This window comes from Dufourea novaeangliae, unplaced genomic scaffold, assembly GCF_001272555.1.
Source record: "Dufourea novaeangliae isolate 0120121106 unplaced genomic scaffold, ASM127255v1 scaffold146, whole genome shotgun sequence".
In the NCBI taxonomy this organism is placed as follows: Eukaryota; Metazoa; Arthropoda; class Insecta; order Hymenoptera; family Halictidae; genus Dufourea; species Dufourea novaeangliae.
This window is the reverse complement of record NW_015374023.1, coordinates 33,150-54,942: the sequence shown is the minus strand read 5'-3', so window position 1 is coordinate 54,942 and position 21,793 is coordinate 33,150. Positions and strand designations below refer to the sequence as shown.

The following is a 21,793-nucleotide window of genomic DNA, read 5'->3' as shown; positions in this document are numbered from 1 at the left end:
TATACAACCAGTCACCCGTGTCGCTTTGGACCAATCGTCCTACGACATGATTGGGGACTGGAGGAATAAAAGCATGCGACTCACCCGATGACAGAAGGGCTCCGTCAAAGACTCTAGGAATCTGAAAAAAAAAGGAACAAAATGTGTTATAATCTCTTCTAAAAATTTTAACTATTTCCATTAAACAATGTAAGTAATGAAATGTAAAGATACTTACAGTCTTGGCTGGTGGAGCTTCGCCCGAGGACATCCTCTGCAACGGTCGTTTATACAGCGCCTGATGAATCTGATAAAAAAGGAACAGAAATCGTTACAACCTCCTCTCAAAATTCTAGCTGTTTCAATTGTATAGTGTAAGTAATAAAATATAAAGATACTTACATCCTCTGTAAACAGAGCTGCGCAAAAATATTTTTTTCAGTGATGCACTGACTCCACTTTTGCGACTCAAAAAGCAAAAAGTGTCCGAACACTCTGACAGTAGTTGATAACATGCAATAAACACTGACTCTACTTTCGCGAAAACCTAGCATCTCCGGTGAGATTCTACACGGAGCCAGTTCGCTCCGTATAAACAAAAAATCTTGTACGATATAAACACTGACTCTATTCGGCCGCATTGCGCGCGGCCACAAAATTCTCTGAAAGAAAAGTACATGGGAAGAAATACAATACGGCACACTTGTGCCTGCCTACTTGCTTTAGTTTCTGTAACCTACCAAGTGTTTGTCGAGAAAATACTGCCTTTCAATAATTAACATGAGCTCAAATATTATTAAATATTACAGAATAATTATTCATTTCAATATAAAATATTCAATATTAAAGACATTTGTTGTTAGAGCTGTAAGCACGTTCATTTTCTCTATTAAAACCACGTCCCGATTTTTGTAAATATTTCGAAAATTATTGCAAATATCAAAGTTTCGTTATTTACCAGTGCTTCGATGAGCACGATGAATTACACGGTATCTATATAATCAAACTTACAACCGAAACTGTATGCAAATGCAAACACGATGGTTCCATAAAGATAGACAGGTGAAATTATTAATATTAAAACAATTTCGCGACCGTGACACAGTAAATTGCGAATATTTCGAATTTAAATGTTTAAATTTTCTAATAGCCGCGGTAGCCATATTGAATTCCCCAAACTGCGTATTTAAATTCGAAGTGTACATACCTGCCGGAAGAATTCTCGTTCGATCTTTGCACAATAAACCAAAAAATTGCGATTATGCTTACAGCCAGACACGACAAAAACGCGTTAAATTAAAGATGATCACCTATTTGTTACCACATATTACCATGTTTCACCAATTTTCCGGCGAACTACTATTCTCATGGAGTCGGTGACACGTCCTTCCCAGCTGATGTTCTGAAACAGAAAATAAACACGTTTACTCCAAGCAGTTACATCAAATTAACAATGGTTTCGTTACAAAGAAACATCTATTGTCCCGAGGTGTGCCGTAAAAGATTGTAAATGGAATCAGAAATGCGTAAATACTCCGGGGTTGGATAAAGGAAGTCACGAAGAACGATCAACTTATCCCGTAATATCGAATCAATTTACGATAATTTACTCGAAATTTAATAAATATTAAACGAAATTAACGATAACGAGCTAACTAAGGCACTAATAGTTGGTATAAAGAATTAGATATGAAAAGTAAAGATCACGTACTCTTCGACAGGAGTGAGTTCACTTCACGTCTTATCCCTCTGACTTCTTCGAGACGAATGACCCTTAGGCCGTCTTTGACTGCTCGCGATGGGTGGATTGGTGAGCGATGATAGGTCCACTACCTACCCCACTCCAATTTCTATTTCAACGAAATAGAATATTCAGCACCATATTACACTTTCGTACGACCTTCTTTTTTTACATATACCTGCGATCAGCTCAACAGGCGCCGACCCTTGTAGAACAGAAAAACAAACGTATACAGACGATTTCTCAGAAATTTAATTTCGCAGTACTTCGATGGTTATACACAATGTCAGAGCCATATGTTTTGTACCTCTGGTTGACCAATTTACGAAAACTTACAGTCCAATGTATCCTACGACTAATGAATGAATTCAACCACGTACATATCCCAGGCTATCTCCGAAAATTTGTTATTATACTTCGTTTTAAATGGAAAGTATTGATATACAATGCCTAGTGTTATTTTTACTGCCACTTTCTGAAAGTTTTCAAACATACGGTGTTTTTCACACGAAAATGGGACATTCCACGCCAAGCCACTTTTGTACATATCTGGGATTTTGGTCAAATTGAATAATATATTTCTATTAAAGTAAAATAGGCGTACTATTATATGCATATAAATAAATAATATTAGTAGCATATAAATAAATAATATTTTCCTAAAAAAATAGTCACAGTGGTTATATTTTGAACCTTACTGTATTTTGTTGCAGCAGTTATATGGTATCAGAGGGACCATAACATACCAGAAATAATTTTGTTATAGATCGAGAATGAATTAACAATTTGTGACATATTTCAAATATTGTACATAAAATATCTCACGAATTATTAACTTTTTTCACGTAATACCTTAATATTTTATACGCAGAATGTTTTGAAGAATCATTAAAATGAAAATATAATTAACCTTCAAATTTAACCCATTTGCATCATAAGCTCGTATATGCGCGCGGAATTTTCCTGGCCATTATCACCGAAGCGCAGATATGCGCGCGGATAATGAACTAAATAATATTATGAATTCTTTGTGTACGCCATTTTTTTCCTTTTTTATGCATTTGGCAACATTTCTATCTTTATACAATAAAAAAAAATTTTAGTGATGGCCAATTTTCCTTTTTTCTCGAATGATGCAAATGGGTTAAGAAGATTCTCCACTTACGAAGAAATTGTTACTGTTATGTAATGTGCCCCACCATACTAATCCACTTCTGTGAAGAGACTTTTTGATATCTTTTAAAATAAATCAGTAAGTACGTACATCATACTGTTGAACGCGCATATGAACGGACAACTAGTGGGGAAAAAGCGCGGGTAATTGACAACGATCATTCGGTGCGTTGTAGAGATGGCGTGCAAAATCACTAACGGTGATTTATCACAGTGATCGCCGAATCACGATCACGATCGTGATTTAACTTCATTCACGACCGTGATTGCGATTTTTTTATCTTGAGTGAATTTGCTCACTGCAATCGTAAGTCATTAATCTTTAAACAGAAAAACGTATTCAATATGATTTTACGATGAATTACATTACTGTGTTTGTAAAAATCAGTAGAAAAAACAAGAAATTCTAAAAGAATGATTTGCTAGGTAACACGTAGATTATAATTTATAATCATTAATTTATTCATTATTCTTCATTGTTTCTAATTATTCTTTCACTTTATACGATATAACTCGAATTTTTGTTTTGATGTCGTTAATATGAAATATAAAATATACAGATTATGTGTCGCGTGTAAAGAACTGTTAGGTTTCTCCACCAATCAGAAACGATCACGAGAAATCACGAATCACTGTGAAAAATTACCGTGATTGAGAACGAACGTGATCGAATCACGAGTGATTCACAAGTAGCAGTTCATATCATCTCTAGTGAGAACGTGAGGTCACGGAGCCCCCAGTGGAGGCGCCATAGACCCTGCACGGTGAGAGCGTGGGGTCACGGAGGCCCCGGTGGAGGCGCCATTGATCACGTGGGGTGAGAGCGTGGGGTCACGGAGCCCCCGGTGGACGTGTTATAGATCCTGCACGGCGGCCCCGGTGGAGGCGCCATTGATCACGTGGGGTGAGAGCGGGGGTCACGGAGCCCCCTGTGGAGGCGCCATAGACCCTGCGCGGTGAGAGCGTGGGGTCACGGAGCCCCCGGTGGAGGCGCCATAGACCCTGCACGGAGGCCCTGGTGGAGGCGCCTTTGATCACGTGTGCTGAGAATGTGGGGTCACGGAGCCCCCCAAGCATGCTGAAGAGACCCCGTGTGTGTGAGATGTATGATGTACAATTAGAATTTCAACGATTTATAAATAAAAGTACACACGGCTGAACTCAACGATAAATTTATTAATAAAATTATTTACAAAACTTAGGATCGATAAATTAAACATCAAAACTGAACATCTAACGTCCAACGCTAATTCTATCCTTTGGTGTCGCATCATCCCAACTGATCCCTACCATAAGACTGTGCATCTATTATACTTGCTATGGAAACTACTTTGAAGTTGGTGTATAGTAAGAGAAAACGAGTTGCTATACATGGAGGATGTACTTGCAATTGATGACAGTGGCCAGTGGTAACAGTTGAAATGTCGTATAAAATCGGACAACGCGTTGAAGTTCCTGGCAAGGATTGTCAAGGAGTGATTGCTTATATTGGTCATCCAGGTTTTGCTTCGGGGAAATGGATTGGAGTAATACTCGATGAACCAAAAGGAAAAAATAACGGCACTATCAAGGGGCAATCGTACTTTAAAGTACGTTTTGCGGTTTGACACATAAGACTTATAATAGGGTTACGCTATCTATAAAGCTGAATTATAATCTTGTCACTTTATTTAGTTCTATTTTTGTTATATCAGTGCACCGAAAACCATGGAATGTTTGTACGACAATCCCAGCTTATTTTGTTGGACGAAGCAGGCAACAGAACAGAACCCGTTAGCCCATCTTCAGCAGGCAGTAGTGCTACAACTCCTGATGAGGCCAGTGTTGCAAGAGCTAGAAGCCGGTTGAATAGGTGTGTTTTCACTTTGTTATCTATAATGTTGGTTAAAACAACTTATTACGATCATGGATATTTGTTTGAGCTTGTTGTCATAAATTTCATGCATTCATTAGTACACCTCGAAGGAATGAACCCACTGCGTAAGTCTCTACTTATATATATGTATACATATGTTTGTATAAAAATGTGAAATTTAAAAAGTGTAATGCTTAATGTTACTCTAATATCCTCTATATCAGCAATAATCATTTGAAAGAAGAAGTAGGTTTCATTAGGCAAGTACGATTAATAGATTCTTAAAATTCATATGCTGGTCATAAAAGAGTAAGGAGAAAAACATCTCCTGCACATGTTACCCGGCAGCAATCTGACAAGCTCTCTGGGTAAGACTTTATGTAAATCGATCATTGAGAGATGTCTGTTTCAGCATTTTGTTTAAATGCTTTTATGTGTGCAAACAGCAAAAAACATGTAATTGCTTATTGTAACTTCAATAATTTTGTGTAATATCACAGCCATTAGCTTCCTTTATTGTAGACTTGCAATGATAATTACACATTATTATTAACACGAAACGTTGTAAGTACATTTATAAATGTGTATTCTTACTACAATGCAATTAATGTACAAACACATAATAATACACTAAGGAGTTGTTGTTGGCCTGTTATTTTTTTTATTTGTGGAACAATTGTGCAATAATTATAACTAAACGCTGGGTACACGTATAATTATGTTCAGTGGTAATGTTTCTAAGCTGTATAGTAATTCATTATTATTCTTCTAGCTTTTAAAGATCATGTACTTTAGATGCAAGAAGATGTAACTCTAATAGCACAGATATAAAATCCTATATGGTATTATTTTGATATTGTCAAGTTTCTCTATTTCGAAATAATTTACAATAATTATAATTTTTGCAGTTCACGTCTATCATTGGCCGGTAGTAGAACACTTTTAAGTGCTCCAAGTACAGAAAGTTTGTCTGGATCCCAACATGAACGCAAGGATGCAGGAGAATCGCTTATACCAGCACCTACCTCTACCAAAAGAGCCTCATTTATCGAGGTATTGTCTTCTTGTTCCAAGATTAGTTATTTTTACAGTGACAAATACAATAAGTCGATGTATCATTTATTTATATAAACATAGTTAATGGATTATTCTGAGGACTCGGCAAAGCATGAATATATAATATTCAGTGTTTTCAGTGAAATAAAATAATACACATAAATGTGATAAATTATCGTAATCGATTAACAGGAAATAATTGATTCTATGACCTTTCAATCTCTGGGCTCTTCAGAGTAACTTACAGTCTGTTATTATATGTTTAAAGAATCTTAATCCGTGACACGGTAATAGCTTAACAAATGTCTCCCAGTGCATGTGTTCTGAGCAGGGAGATTCTTAAAAATATTTAGCAAAGTAAGAAAACAATGAACAGTAAAATTTTTGAGAAGAAGCTAGATGATTCCTTTGGCACAGAATGATTCATATGGGAATGCACGTACGTGTTTCAGAAGTCCCCTAGCACGAGCTCGCCTCCCGGCAAAAAGCCAAAGGCCCAAGATGATCACAATAATGTAATTAATACTAATTAATTGTAATATCTAAATTTTTCTCATCTGACCTTGAACTCTCTCATACTAGTTGTTTATCGATCATAAGCATTGTAACACATGACTTCATAACAACTAGCATCATTGCACTTTGATGGGTTTATCTGTTCTTAATGGATTACGGATTTAATTTATTCTCCACCGTATTCACTGTTGCGTTAAGCATCTGCTTTGTTAATTCAGTTCTGTGATGCTTGATAGCTTGAAACTTTCAAGAGGAAGGGGCTATTCAGGTCGATAGTTGTTTCTTTTGTGTTACAATTAGATGCTGAATTCCCCTTGCGGTTGTATTACCGAGGTGATAATAACAACTTCTTTATGAACAAGCACTTAACAGCATTGTGGTATAAAGGTATACTACTACTTGAAACTTTCTTTTTTTTTTATCACTTACCAAAAATGAGACATCCCTGGTATAAATGCAATTAATATTTAATAAACGGTTAGGGTATGATAGTTTACTTAGTTGATCTTACGCCTACTTCAAATTCCAATGTCATATAACACAATTCAACTCATTGACCGAATTTTCCTACACTCGTTAGAACTAATAGAGTATTCGATGTAGCTTGTTGGTGTCTTTTATTACAATTAATCTCATTAATCACTTCGAAATAGACTAATTCTTTTGAATGTACATACAAAAACAACATTTTTCCGAAACATAATATTCTTGTACAGGAAGTACAGGGTGTTTTTTTCATTACCGCAGTTACAAATTGTTATATTTATTTGTCCCATTCATAAATTGTTCGGTTGAAACAATACATTTTAGGATACACCAGCTATGTGGAAGGACTCGAAGAAGCTCTTCAGTAATACACTTGTTTTCAATGCGATAATAAAAGAAACACCCGGCTTACGTTAAACCATATTCTCATCTGTTGTTTGTTTGCAATTCAGACAGGTTTTGTAGAGACTTTGAAACCACAGTTTGTACCTGGCCAAGTAATGGCAGGTTCTGCAGCAGCCGCGAACGTAATAGAAGAAAAACTGTCACATTTGCAACTTCAACAAGAGAATGAAAATTTGAAATCTCAGGTGAGCTATTCGAAATCAAATTTCGTTTTTGAATTATATTTATTCGTTAAGTGTCTAACGTGTATGATTACAGACCCGTGATCTTACCGAGAAAGTGGAGACTTTACGGGTGAAGAGAATGCAAGATAAGGAACGAATGAAAGACTTTGAAAAAACGAAACTCCAACTCGAACAACTCGTTGAATTCAAAACGAAAGTTATGGAGAGCCAGGTAATTACAATTTCATATTAATTTGTGCCAGAAATTACATACAATATGTACTTGGTGTTAATTTCGAAATTGTTGTTTATTTCTTTACTGTTTTAAGGCTGGCCTTCAAAGAGAACTTCAACGAGCACGTCAAGAGGCGAGGGAAGCGCATACAGCTCGAGAACAGTTTCAAGAAGAAATGGCAGATCTCGCAGAAACTGTAGAAATGGCTACATTAGATAAAGAGATGGCCGAAGAGAAGGCTGAGACGTTACAGATTGAGTTGGAACAGCTAAAGGAAAAACTAGAAGAACAAACATTAGACTTGGAAATATTGCGAACAGAAATGTCTGAGAGAGTAAAGTATTTTATACATAAATGTTACTTTAAGTCCGATGTGTCATTATGCTATCGTGGACACTTAACAATAATTATAGGCTGCGGGAGGGGGTTCAACTACAGGAACTTCAAGTTACGAGATAAAACAATTGGAACAACAGAATAACAGGCTGCGTGAAACTCTTGTTAGGATGCGAGATCTATCGGCTCACGAGAAGCATGAATTCCAAAAACTTCAGAAGGATTTGGACCAGAAGAAGTCAGAAATATTGGAGCTGGGCCGGACGAAAGAGAAATTATCCGTACGAGTAGAAGAAATGGAACACCAGATCGCAGATTTGCAAGAACAGGTAGGAAAAGATCAATTTATAAGGAACTATTTGTTCATTCCTATTCTTGAACAAACTTTGAAACACCTCCGTCGTCGTCTAGGTTGACGCCGCGTTAGGTGCCGAAGAAATGGTTGAAGTACTTGGTGAGAAGAAAATGGCGTTAGAAGAAAAGGTTGCGGAATTGGAAGAAGCTGTAGATGATTTGGAAACTTTACAGGTATGTATATTTAGTAAAGATATTCCCATAATCGTTGCTGAATTATCCTTTTTTTTAGGATATGTCCGATCAACTTGCTGAATCGTCGAAAGAATTGGAATTGGAGTTGCGCGAAGAACTGGATCTAGCTCTTGGGGCTGCTCGTGACGCTTATCGTCATCGTGACGCAGCTCTGGAGACATTGACCGATCGTGAACTTACAATTACGAAATTCCGCGAACTCACTCATCAGTTGCAAGATCAATGCCTGCAACTGCAACAACGCGTGCAGTCCACGGAAACATCAAAATCTGGAATGGGCGGTGCGGAACAACAATTAGCAGAAATCTTAGACTTCCAGAAGACTTTTGCTGAAACTCGTGCACAAACGAAAGCTGTTGATCTTGAATTACGACGATTGGAGGCTGAAGAAGCTCGAAATCATGTGGCCTATTTATTATCGTTTATGCCTCCAGCTTTCTTAGCTCGTGGCGGAGATCACGACGCTATTCTGACGCTTCTACTTATACCTAGAATAATACAGAAAACCGAAATCGTTATATCGCAAGTTCGGGACAAATACAGATCGTTGGATAAGATCGACAGAGCAGCCGTGGTAAAAGGTCACTCGGTAGCGCAGTATACTTTCAGGTCGCATCTCTGTTCATACATGTACGCATTGCAGACATTCCTCGGGTGCTTTGAATCCGCCTTGAGCGTTTGCACGCCTGAAATGTTGCTTAAAGCCGGAGCAGCTTATCCAGAAATGGCAGCACAAGAAAAATCTTTGGATTTCCTAATAGATTTAGCTAAAAGAGATCAGTTGGATGAAAATCTGCCGATGGAAGCAATCGAAAAATGCTGCGGTTACTTCTGTACTATGTTCTCCGTCTTATTCGGCGACAGCCTTAACCAAGCACGCTTGGTAGTTAACGGTACGAGAATGCTGGACAGTTGTTGCGATGCTATTACTACCAACGCTGCAGCTATTAAAACACTGATTGAAGGAGACGGCGGTGACATAGGTCTTCTATGCCAGCATGCTGAGACGACGTGTGAAGTGATACAACAGCACTTGAAATCAGCCAGAAGACGAGTATTGACCGATCACGCTGCGGCACTTCAATCTGCAAAGTCTAGGTTAGGATTGGATAAAGATTCCACCGAACAGGTGTTTACATGTTATCAACATGCCGTGAAGATTGTGAAAACATTCCAAACGTTACTAAAGGGCGCTGTACAGGCAATCATATCGAATACCGATTTGGATACAGGCCTCAGTACAGAGAAATTAAAAGATATGGCCTCGATAGCGTGTGAAAAAGTTTATGATACAGAGGATATAGGACCTGTAGCAACGATTAAGGGAAGCTTAACTGTTATTCAACAATTGGCAGCGAATTTAGCGCAAAAAATGGCCGAATGTGAGAATGAATTGGCTATAAGTGGACACTTATCCCAGCAACAAGAGCAGGGCACGGACAGTGAGTCCATAATGCCCATCATGATACGAGCACAGACTGCGAGAAAAGAAGCTGAAGAAACTAAAGTACTCAGCAGAAAACTTGAAGCAAGGGACAGTGACATACGCGAAGCGAAATTAGCTCTGAGAGAAAAGCAAAATGAGTTATGTGAAATGATCTTAAGAAAGGACGTTGTAGAAAAGAAGCTGGCGACACAGCAACATGAGCTGGAATTGAACGTAGACAAGTTAAAAAGAAAATTGGAGGAAGCCCAGAATCAATTTAAACGAAAGGAAAAAGAGTTCGAAGAGACAATGGACCATCTTCAAACCGATATCGACAGTTTGGAAACAGAAAGGGGTCAACTTAAAGAAAAATTGAAGTCTATTGGAAAGAAAACTGTAATGTCCTCATCTAGTTCAGATAATATGGTTGGAAGCGCTACAATAACGTCGGGAATTCAATCGATGGACAATAAATTCTTGATACAAGAAATAAGTGCCCTCAAGGAAGCATTGAATAGTGAAAACGAACAGAAGAAGAAATTAATGTCGGACGCATTGCGTCAAAAACTAGAACGTTTAGATCCGATAATACCTCCATCAAAATCGGGATCGACTGATGCAAAAATACAGGGACTGAAGAAAAAGACTAACAATCTTACTAATGTAAGCTGCAGAATATTTAGTTACTCCGTTAATGATTGACGAATTGTTTAAAGACTGTTATTTTACGCTTATTTAAACGTATAATCAAAATCTTGTCTAATCTTCAGGATATTAAACAAGCTATGACGTTCCCTACTGTTCCTGATCTAAGACGCAAAAAAGGACAGGATACGGAAGGACCGACGTTAGACAAAGCAATGCCAATTTACCAACTACTACAACGTCGATTGGTCATGAGAGAATTAAAAGACCGAGTGGATGAATTAGTCGTAAGTAATGAATCGAAATTCATACATATTATTTCGGCAGAATTTTTGACAAAACAACTTATTGTTTGTAGGGTGAAATTCGCGAGGAAATTGTAAAGCGAACAGCAGGAGGAATGGCTGAAGCTAATTTCGCGGTGTTTCCAAATCGCGAAATGGCAGCGGCGATACAGGAAAATCAATTATTTGCTGCGGAAATCACAATTCCTTATAAAGGTCCGGAACAGGTTGTCACGGTTAACGTAGGAACACAGGAACTTAAACGAATTCACTCTCTACTGTGTTATTGATTCTTGAATGTTAATTCTTAATTTCATTTCATGTTTATTCATCGAGTGTAGCAGAACATCCTACCACAGAATCTATATATATATATATATATATATATATTTTTTTTTTTTCGTGTTTGCTTGCTCCTAAGCTGAGGCAGATCATCATATTCCGATGCACTTATACTTAGTTTACCTTGTATATTGTATTTGAAGAACGAACAATCAAACTGTTTCGTAACCGAAGAAAGGAACGAATTACGTGACTTTGGAACGTGCGATATTTTATTTATTTCCGATTGGCTACAGCACGATGACTGGTGCATCGTGGCTCGTAGACTTGCAGCATATTGCTGTCTTATAAATTCGAATGTTATTATTAACAATTTCAACGATAGTGTTCAGTGCCGTTGTGGCTTTTATATAATATCTTTTATGAATTGTCAAATACACGACTTACAAATATTTACATAAATATCCTTTACAGATCCCCTTGTGTCGAGAATATCGTAGCATAGAAAGTGTGTTCTCTGGGAGAATAATTGTATCGTTTACTCTGAACAACGTATTATTATCATTCTAGGGAATGGTAATAATTGCATATTGCCATAAAAATGGACACTTAATGAAGTAGAGGATATAATACAATGTTTCATTTTTTATTTATAGCGATAAAAGGAGCAATAAACTGTTGACGTATCCTTCATTATTTTACGAAATAACGTATGCCTTAATTACTGTCACAATTTTATTATACATACACACATGTATATATGTATACACACATATAAAGTATTATCTGTATATATACATATACACATACCAGATAGTGAGTGCATATATCATTAATTATTCATTAACTTACTCGTTCACTCATTCTCGCTGCATGGTAATGCACATTTTTACTCATTCGTTTTGTGTTTCTTCGTTTCTCTCCCTTTTGCAATAATAATAATAATAATAATAATAATAATGATAATGATGATAATAATAATATTAAAAAATAATAATTAACCATACATTCACTCAAGAATTTTTAATGTATCTCCTTCTTTCAATCACTGTTCAGAAAACTTCATCAAACAAGTTGTCGGTTCAGAATACAATAGTAAACATAAAATCCAGTCGTGCTTATTCTTGTATCGTAGGATCGTACTGTTCCTTTCGAATAAGAACGTAATGAATTAACAATGATTGCTTATACAGCGTTTTGGAAGTGGTGCATGGAACATAGACGTGAATATCGACGTAACTAGTATGGTTAATGTGAACGAAAACTTCGAATGACAGAAGCAAGTTTTTCTGAACTCCTTCCTCATCTGTGTATGTTACATTACATGACTTCGCGTTCGACGACTCATTATACATATTAACAATCGACTAACTGATCGATTAAGATTTTCTAAGTCACGCCTTATAAACTTAACATTGAAGCAATAGCACGGAAATACCACTGCACAGTCTCTGCCATTAAAACTACACGGAAGAAGTCCTTCGGCTGAATCTGGTTACAGAATTATTTTTCAATCAAAACAATTACTTGTATTTTTATTGTTTCTCTCCCCCCCCCCCGCAATTCTATTGTTATTCGACCAAAAGATAACCCTGTAATGCATTTTCAGCACAAAAAAAGTCTGTTCAATTTTTCCTTTATCATAATCGACTAAATACACCCACAGAAAGAAAGAGAGTATAAGCAGTGAAATTGATCGGGACAAAATCACTTAGAAATTTGTTCGTTTCTTGATTAATACGATGTATCTAAAAAAAAAATTAAATTGCTGCCTTAATATTAATATACTTTATTATTAATCGCCAGTATTTACTTCTGAGATACTGTCACTTACTCATATGTACGCGTGTACGCGTCCCTATGTGTACGTTGTGTATATACATTTATATAAAAAAAATGTTATCAGAGTCAATAATATCAAAGGAAGATCTTTGATACTGTTGACACAGTAGCTTATGTAAGAAAAATATTAACATTTCTCTCAAAGATGCACACATTTTATTTATACTATATTGTACTGAGAATAAAACAAAAATCGGGAAGCAACAAACTATACTTATCTCCCAGTACACTTATTTATATAATTTTTTGTTCATGCACTCGCATAATCACTCACACATTCTCACATATTTCTTTTCTATTTGCAGAATAGATATAAAATTTTATATAATGTACTTAATCGATTACACCGAATATATATTTAAGAATGGTCAGAACGTTCTCTCTTTCTTTCTATGATAGTTTATATGTCGAATTCTCGATTAAATCACACGTTACACCATCACGTGTATTCTTTTACAAAGGTCTTCGGGGCATCAAAACCTTTATTTCAATTATAAACGGTGAATTAAATAGGTAATAACAAAATAAGAACAAGCCACCCCTGACTGATCTCACTTGGATTTTTAAGCCCAAAGAGGTGGATCAACCAAAACTCTAAGCACTGTGAATACACCGAAGTATTCACTTCCGTAGTGAATTGAGAAACGTGTATCCGTGGCATTGTCCTTTTCTATGTACGATACGCTAGTAATCGCGACATTCCTCCTTTATGTAAACTTAGAGGGTTGATTGATTGAACTCTTTGCGTGGCATTCGTACAGAGTCGTGTACCTGATCTTGGACACTATCGACTGCAAATAGGATTGATGCAAAGACAAAGGAATATGGTCTTAACGTACTCCTGAAACAAAATGTAAGTGTACATTAATATTACGGTTGTTCTGTGCTATTAATTGACTGTGTTCGACATTAAAATTCAGCGAGACTGATGCTATTCTTGATAATCTCTCTTATGTAAGTGTTATGTAATGTTTGCATGTTAAATGTTTCGTGTACACTATAAAACAATAATAAAATATGTATAGTATTGTTTAAAATATTAAGAATAAACACCTGGCTGAGCATTGGCCTAAGCGGGTGGCTGACCTTGGGATTGCCCTTGCCCCTGAGTACCCAGATTGGGTGGATTGAGACCAGTTGTTCCAGTTACTGCACTAGTGACAACTGTTAGTCCCTTCTGTTTTAACATCGTCCAGTCAAACGTATAGTCATACTGATGGTTTAACGTACGGAACAATATACGGAAAAGTTGGCGAAGATACATATAATCTGGTTTTTTTCAGCAGGAAATCCCTAAAAGTGAAAAATTTGAAAGAAATAAATGTCTTTTTAACGTTTCATCCCGTTTGTACTCGATGAAAACAGGAAACAGGTACGTGTGCAAACGTTAAATTTACCTTACATAAAACTTCTACAGGCGTGGACATCTTTTTTTCACTTATTTTCTCATATTTTTGCTTTTTGGTAGCAGCTTTGAGTCCTTGCCAGGGTAAAGATCCTCGGTTGAAATACATAAGCACATAACCAAGGGATTCCATATCATCGCGACGACTCTGTTCTATTCCAAGGTGTGCATTGATCGAGGCATACCTGGCTGTACCCGTTAAATTTTTGTCCTCCCGATATATTATATGCATTCTTGTACGACTATCCCTATATTTTTTAGCTAATCCGAAATCGATAAGAAACAACTGAAAATTTTTCAATTTGTCACTGTTAACGTCTAACAAACATTTCTAAACGTTTCGGTAACGGCGATTAATGTAATTGAAGCGATACCTTATTACAATGACGACCAATGCCCATTAAAAAATTATCTGGCTTGATATCTCTGTGAATAAAATGTTTGCAATGAACATATTCAATCCTGCCAATCATTTGGTCTGCCAACATTAGGACTGTTTTAATTGTAAACCTTCTTGAACAGAATGTGAACAGATCTTCCAGAGATGGACCAAGAAGATCCATGACAAGTACATTGTATTCACGTTCTTGTCCATACCTATAATTAACAATGAAACAACAGCAGTTTATGAGATCCATAAAATCAGATATAGCCATTTCATTATGCAGTTACATTTTTTTGTCATGTGTATAAATTTATTATATATTAAATACTGAAAAAGAATTAAAGGAACACATAAAAGTAAAACTTACCAACGAATGTGAGGTATCCCTACACCGCCATGTAAAATTTTGTATAATTTTGATTCATACAGGAGTTGCGGATGTCTAGCACGCATACTCTCCAACTTAACAGCAACTTCCTAAAATAAAGCGTAATGTGAGAAAACTCAAACTATTGCAGAAGAAATTCAATATATTGTTCACATTATAAATTATTTCATCTATGACCACATTTTTTTCGATATACATAGATAATTTAATTTTTTCTTTTCTTAGATTATACAAGATGTTCCACAGCAGCTGGGAGAAAATATAAGGGATGATTGCAAATGAAAAAATAAGACGAAAATCAAAGATAAGAAAAGTATTGTTGGGCCTTTGTTTTTTAATTCGAAATGTTCCAAAATTCGGGTCAGAAGCACCTACGGCCTGGAAATTCGACGATCATCTGTGCATGTGGCCCGTTCAAGCGGGATGCGTGTAGCTAACGTTAAAAAATAACGACACATAAATATTACATACTTACTTCGTTCATGCAGGGGCAAGTTTTTTTGATTTCCGGCCTGTGATACGGTTTTTTGCAACACTGTAAACAGTCCAAAATGATTCGTGCATGACATTAAATCTGCCAATTTATTGAGGATCCGCTCTATCTGATACTTTTGAATCTGGAGATTTTGGCATCATTCGTGACAAGAAAATATCTAATTTCGATACGACACATCTACACGCCAGATCGTCACTTGTGTCATCAACTAATACTGTATGTCTCTCTGTATGTCCTACAGAGATAACATTCGATATTAAATTTAAGTTTACAATTTTCAGTTTAGGCGTGCTTGAAAATTTTTTAACGGTTCTGTTTGTACTCAATTCACGATGCGTAAAACAGACTTTAATACGCGGGAAAATATCGATCATGCGTGTACACGACTTTTACATGATTTTAATATGCCATGTGAATCATTTCGAATTTTTTTATAGTATCGCAGAATCATATTTACGTGTAGTTGTGTCTCAATGTTAATTGTACGCGCCTTTCTAGACTGCCCCACACGCGCCGGTGATGGTCGAATAGCCGGGACGACTCAGGTGCTTCTGACCCGAATTTTTAAACATTTATAATTACTAAACAAAGACCCAACGGCGGTTTCTTAATCCTTGATTTTCGTCTTATTTTGTCATGTAGAAACGTCTCTTAAATTTTCTTCCACCTGTTGCCGAACACCCTGTATGTGTACAGCTGTTGCTTGCAACAGGAATTATACAAGTTATTATAAACATTTCGACACTGGTAGGTATTACAAGTACTGGTTCGTAATCGATGATTATCACGTGCACACACACACACACACACACACACACACACACAATTTTTAGAACAATAACTTCGTTTTTTCCACGCAGATGTTAACAGTATCACAAGAACTTGTATAAATAGGACAACATGAAGGAACTATGGAAAATAATCATCGAGTCAAGCGTAACACGTTAGAGTAAACAAAACTTTATTGGAATGAACAGTTTCGATGGTGCACACGGTCGAGGAAAAACAACGAGGAATTTGTATAACCAACAACACGAGATGATATCGTGGAAAACATATTTCGTGGAAAAGACAACAGCGGTGTTAGAAAAAACACTTATCGATATCACAGACTGTTAGACGTACTGGCCGAAAAAGAAGCTTCAAAAGGAAGGAAAAAGAATGGTGGGAAATACGAGGAGGAAGACGTGTTGGCAGAGCTCGACTCGCACGAAACGGTACTCCTTACCTCGCCATTAGAGATGTTGATACCGAGGTATATGTCGCCGAAGGATCCCGAGCCGATCTTCCTCATCAGCCTGTATTTGCCGCCCACAATAAAATCATTCTTTGCTACTGACATCGCCAACTGCAACGACATATTACTCTTGGCTTCCCAATTTCTGTCCTCCCTCCGCTAGAACCGACGGCGGACCTCTGCGACCTGGCTCACGTCGGGATCAAACCTGATTTAAAGTACTGAGCGTACCCGGTAGGACATATACGCCATTTATTGGCAAACGCGACGATGTTGCGCCTTCTTGGAGCCGTATCGGTGGTGGATTCGCACTACGTTCGAAAATACGTACACGAGACCGTGGCCAAAAAGTCCGACTCTCTGGCTGGCACAACAAAACCCCACTAACACGCCGACATTTTCCCTTTCGCTAAAGGCACGAGAGCGACTGACGTTGCGGAAACGATGCGTCACGGCGGGCGGCGTTCAAGTCAGAGTCCTTATTCACGAATTTCCATCGATTAACCACGGTATCGTTCCAATCAAGGCCACATAAAATTTTCTGTATCAATTATCGATAAAAATGTCATCCGGTTGCCGCATAAGTGTCATATCACCGTGATATTTCGTAGTAATTGAAGTGACTCGCTTGGACTTGCGGTACTAGATTTTCCTCAGGGCCGTGGCAATGTTCGTCTAGGCACCTCCGACGAACGACATTTCGTACGGTGACGTTTATAAATAATACAGTAGGTTATTTAAATTGAATTTTCTATATTGATAATTACTTGAGAAGTAATCGTCGATGTCGGTATCTGAAATTAATTTCGCCGAAACTACGTCCGAAAGTATGGGAAAAACAGGAATTACAAGCAGCAACGTCAACGACTTTCGTTACGTTTTGTATCGTTACCAATCGTTACTGACAGACACTGGGAGTGCAAATTTAAATATTTCAAATGTTTCAATCTCGTCCCTGCTTGGTAATCAAATTTCGATGATCGATCGAAAATACATTTAAATAAAATATACCTATTTGAACTGTTCGTATTTCTTACGCAAATCGAGTATGCGGTAGTTGGGAGGCAACAATTTGAAAGCGTATGAGATACATTTGGAATATTGTCGAAAAATATGTATAATTTTCGTTGTGTGGATATGCAATGCTTTGAAAGTATATAATATGGGTCAAATGTGTCATTCGCGTTTTAAGCGATTCGTCCTTTTCTATAGATACGTTACTGTCGTACCGGAACCTTGTGCTACTTATTAAGAACAGTATGAAATACCTTTTATACGTGTAGGTTGATTTTTCATCTTTCATAAGATTTATTATTTCAAACGGAGAAATAATTTCAAACGGAAAACATCATAAATTCCTTACCGTTCATAGGTGACGAGAAAGATACGTATATGGCAGTTTAGAATTCTTTACAATCCACAGCGACATCTAAACTATTTGAGTACATATGGCGAGGAGAGACAATGGTATATATTTAGTTAATTTTTTCCCGCCGAATTATTATTCGTAGTCGGTACTTAATATCGTTGTAAATGATCGATGGCAATTCCTCTACGGAACGTAATACAATTGTCGTCGTTGACATTTAGGAAAAATGTTCGCATAGCTGCGAAAGGTGATAGCAAACGATTCATCATGACAAGCCGCATGAGACTCGAAAAGGTTTTAGAAGATCTTCAAAAGAATCCTTATTTTGACAAATATGCGGAAAAGATAGCGAAACTTCAGAAGACTAGTCCCGATGAGTTTCTGCAACGTGTCGATAATCAGGCGCAGAAGTCGCGAGAAAAGAAAGGTATATAATCTACAAAATGTGTCTCAATGCTTAATTTACAGATCCTAAATGAAAGTTGAGTTAGTTTTTTCTATTTTGTTATATCCTGATCATTGTTTTGTTAGAAGTAAGTGTACTCAAGGATATTCTGCACTGTAGTGCACTCGTGCACTGTTTTAGTTGTATCATATTAGAACAGAATTGATCTTTAGTTAGTTATAAGCATCACGTCTATTTCATTGACATTGTCTTATTCGATTGAAGAGAAACAACAGCAAGGCTATAAGTTTTATCAGAGCCAGGCAAAACCAAATTTGGATCCAAACTATAAGCCCAAACAGGCACAATTAAGTAACATAATGAAAGTGGATATGATTCAGGATAAAACTAAGGAAGAGATTGTAAATATATGGAAAAATTATCACAAACAAAAGGATTGCATATCTGGAATATTAGCACCAGACCAGTTCGACAAAATGTTTGAGCGTGGAAAACAGTATCCCACGTTCTTATTGCCATTACCTAGAGAACATGGGTATGAATTTATTGTTACCCAGTTCTATGGTACAGAGGTTCATATGACACCGCTTTTGTGGTATCAGGCACACAAGGAGAACTCTCCAGAGTGTTTATCTATGGTGCATTATCTAGAACTTAGAGAGAGCAAAGGCATTGTGCTTATGCGGGGTGAATTTGATAAAAACACCATTGGCGTACAGGAAGCGCAATGTTTAGCAAATGAGTTACAATTATATTACTGTACAGATAATCCAACAAGGTTACACTTATTAGAGACATTCACTAGTAAACCAGATGAATTCAAACACATGGATCTTGTAGCACAGTTGGAGACAATACAATTAGAATTAAATACTAACTGAATGTTTACATGTAAAAAATTATTCTTATATTTCATCTGGTATGGATAGAAAATGCGCTTGTATAGAATGATATAAAAATAAATTACTGAAAAACGGAAAATGTTATTCATTTACAGTTATGCTTTTCGTTTACATGTCTTATATGTTATGTCTTCATAATATTTTTAATAATTTTAATTATGGGTGAATTTGAATTTTAGTTGCAGTCCACCTAGCAAGGTCTTGTAGTACTCAATCGTTATGGGCGTTTCCATCTGTGAAGACAAAAGTACATATGTCATGGGCTCACATTAGAAAAAACTGTTTTTCTGATAATGCGGCTACAAAAGTATATATTACGACACCCATATTTTATGTTAATGCTGGTATGCAATTGCAAATATTGAATAATTAATTTGGATTGCACATGTAAATGCTTTGTTATCGAAAGGTGTTAATTTTTTTTTCTCTACCGTCAGGGCCACATATTGGACACCTTTATACTGCAGTTTTGGCAGATGCTATAACTAGATTTAATTCTATGCTAGGACACTCTGTATTCCTTTGCACAGGTACAGATGAACACGGTACTAAAGTCGAGAAAGCTGCGAATAAGGCAACTATGCCAATGCCTATGTACTGTACTAAAGTTTCACAGCAATTCCAACAAATGTGCGACGCATTCCAAGTCGACTATTCACGGTTCATTAGAACAACTGAGAAACAACACAAAGAAGCTGTTCATCATTTTTGGGTTGTTAAATCAATGGAATACTAGGTTTAGGTTTAGGTTTCTTTATCAGAAATGAATATAGAAAATCTTGTCGGATTTGGAATTAATAGAACAGAAAGATACTGCTGGAAATGTTATTCGTGTGTCTGCAGAATCAGGAAATCCTGTGGAATGGACAGAAGAAGATACTTATAAGTTTCGTCTTTCTTCTTTCCAAGATAACTTGAAATATTGGCTGAAAAACGGTATATTTACGTACAACTTAATTGAGTTACTGTAACTGTTTTTTATTGAAGAATGTTACTATTTTAATATACAAAACTGTACTTAGAAAATACAGTACAACCGGCAATATACCATAAGATTTTATTTAATTGGATCGAAGAAGGTCTAGAAGATTTAAGTATTTCTAGACCAGTTACGAGAGTGCCATGGGCCATTCCTACACCTTCAGATAAATCTCACACAATATATGTATGGGTAGATGCGTTAGTGAATTATTTGACTTCGATAGGATATCCGGACAGTTCTTTTAAACAATTTTGGCCGCCAACTGTACAAGTAAATACCTTTTATTATAATTAAACGCAAAGCAATATTCACAGTCGTGAAATTTATTTTTGAAAACATACAATGTTTCTAAACGTAGGTTGTAGGAAAAGATATATTAAAATTCCATGGCATATATTGGCCAGCATTATTAATGGCTGTCGGTCTTGAACCACCAAAGAAACTTTTATGTCATGGACATTGGACTGTTAACGACCAGAAAATGTCGAAATCCAAAGGAAACGTAATTTCACCCTTTGATGCCGTGGTTGATTTTACATCGGATGGTCTACGGTACTTTCTGTTGCGACAGGCGGTACTTCACGCAGACGCAAGTAAGTCAAAATACGTATTTGCACGTGTCTGTGATTCATTCGATCGAAGATACTGCTGTACATTTTGCAAGTTGATCCCCCTTGTTTTTACAGATTATAACACAAAGAAAATTCAGAACATACTGAACGCTGAACTGGCCAATACGTTAGGAAATTTAGTTAATCGATGTTTAGGTAAAAGTATCAATCCGAGAAGAGTTATACCCGATCCGTCAAAGTGTGCGAGTGTCTTAAAATCTGAAGCAGCTATTGAAAATATAAAAGTTTTGGAAGAAATCGGCGACAGAGCTAGAGAATTTTATGAGGAATATTGTTTGCATCATGTAGTAGACGAAGTCATGAGTTTGTTGCGCGCCGCGAATATAATGTTCGACCATCATAAACCATGGCATTTATGCAAATCTAAGGATCTTGACTCGTTGAAAGAATTAGAGGCTGTGATATCTTTGGCCCTAGAAAGCGTACGAGTGGCTGCTATAATATTACAGCCTATTGTACCAACACTGACCTCTAGTCTTCTAGACTCGCTAGAAGTATCGAAAGAAAATCGTACTTGGGATGACACGAGACCCCTTCACGTGACAAATGTTTCAAATAGAGTAGAACGGACTGTATCACAGAAAATGTTATTATTTAAGAAAATAAAAGATTAAGGA

The 21,793-nt window shown here is 36.7% G+C and overlaps 3 protein-coding genes across 4 annotated transcripts; 2 read left to right on the top strand and 1 right to left on the bottom strand.

Moving 5' to 3' along the window:
* Window positions 1–4,257: 4,257 nt before the first annotated feature.
* Window positions 4,258–11,201, top strand: LOC107189202 (dynactin subunit 1). 2 transcript variants are annotated; one of them, XM_015577683.1, is made up of 12 exons: window positions 4,258–4,482; window positions 4,588–4,745; window positions 5,657–5,801; window positions 6,257–6,319; window positions 7,259–7,396; window positions 7,470–7,607; window positions 7,705–7,944; window positions 8,024–8,275; window positions 8,358–8,474; window positions 8,533–10,584; window positions 10,692–10,853; window positions 10,925–11,201. In XM_015577683.1, exons 1-12 carry the CDS (start codon window positions 4,315–4,317, stop codon window positions 11,138–11,140), a joined length of 3,849 nt encoding a protein of 1,282 aa, XP_015433169.1. In that variant the 5' UTR covers window positions 4,258–4,314; the 3' UTR covers window positions 11,141–11,201. The 2 variants fall into 2 exon arrangements, with proteins under 2 accessions (XP_015433169.1, XP_015433170.1); XM_015577684.1 differs by lacking the exon at window positions 6,257–6,319.
* Window positions 11,202–14,013: 2,812 nt separating this feature from the next.
* LOC107189144 (casein kinase I isoform alpha-like) lies at window positions 14,014–17,299 on the bottom strand. Its single transcript, XM_015577619.1, is given in 5 exon segments — window positions 14,014–14,299; window positions 14,361–14,665; window positions 14,754–14,976; window positions 15,132–15,241; window positions 16,877–17,299. Coding segments are annotated over 5 exon segments (1,056 nt in total). The 5' UTR covers window positions 17,009–17,299.
* A 1,019-nt stretch (window positions 17,300–18,318) lies between these two features.
* Window positions 18,319–21,793, top strand: LOC107189143 (methionine--tRNA ligase, mitochondrial-like). Its single transcript, XM_015577618.1, has 8 exons — window positions 18,319–18,681; window positions 18,925–19,539; window positions 19,736–19,906; window positions 20,000–20,274; window positions 20,336–20,498; window positions 20,585–20,814; window positions 20,903–21,137; window positions 21,231–21,793. Exons 1-8 carry the CDS (start codon window positions 18,426–18,428, stop codon window positions 21,788–21,790), a joined length of 2,505 nt encoding a protein of 834 aa, XP_015433104.1. The 5' UTR covers window positions 18,319–18,425; the 3' UTR covers window positions 21,791–21,793.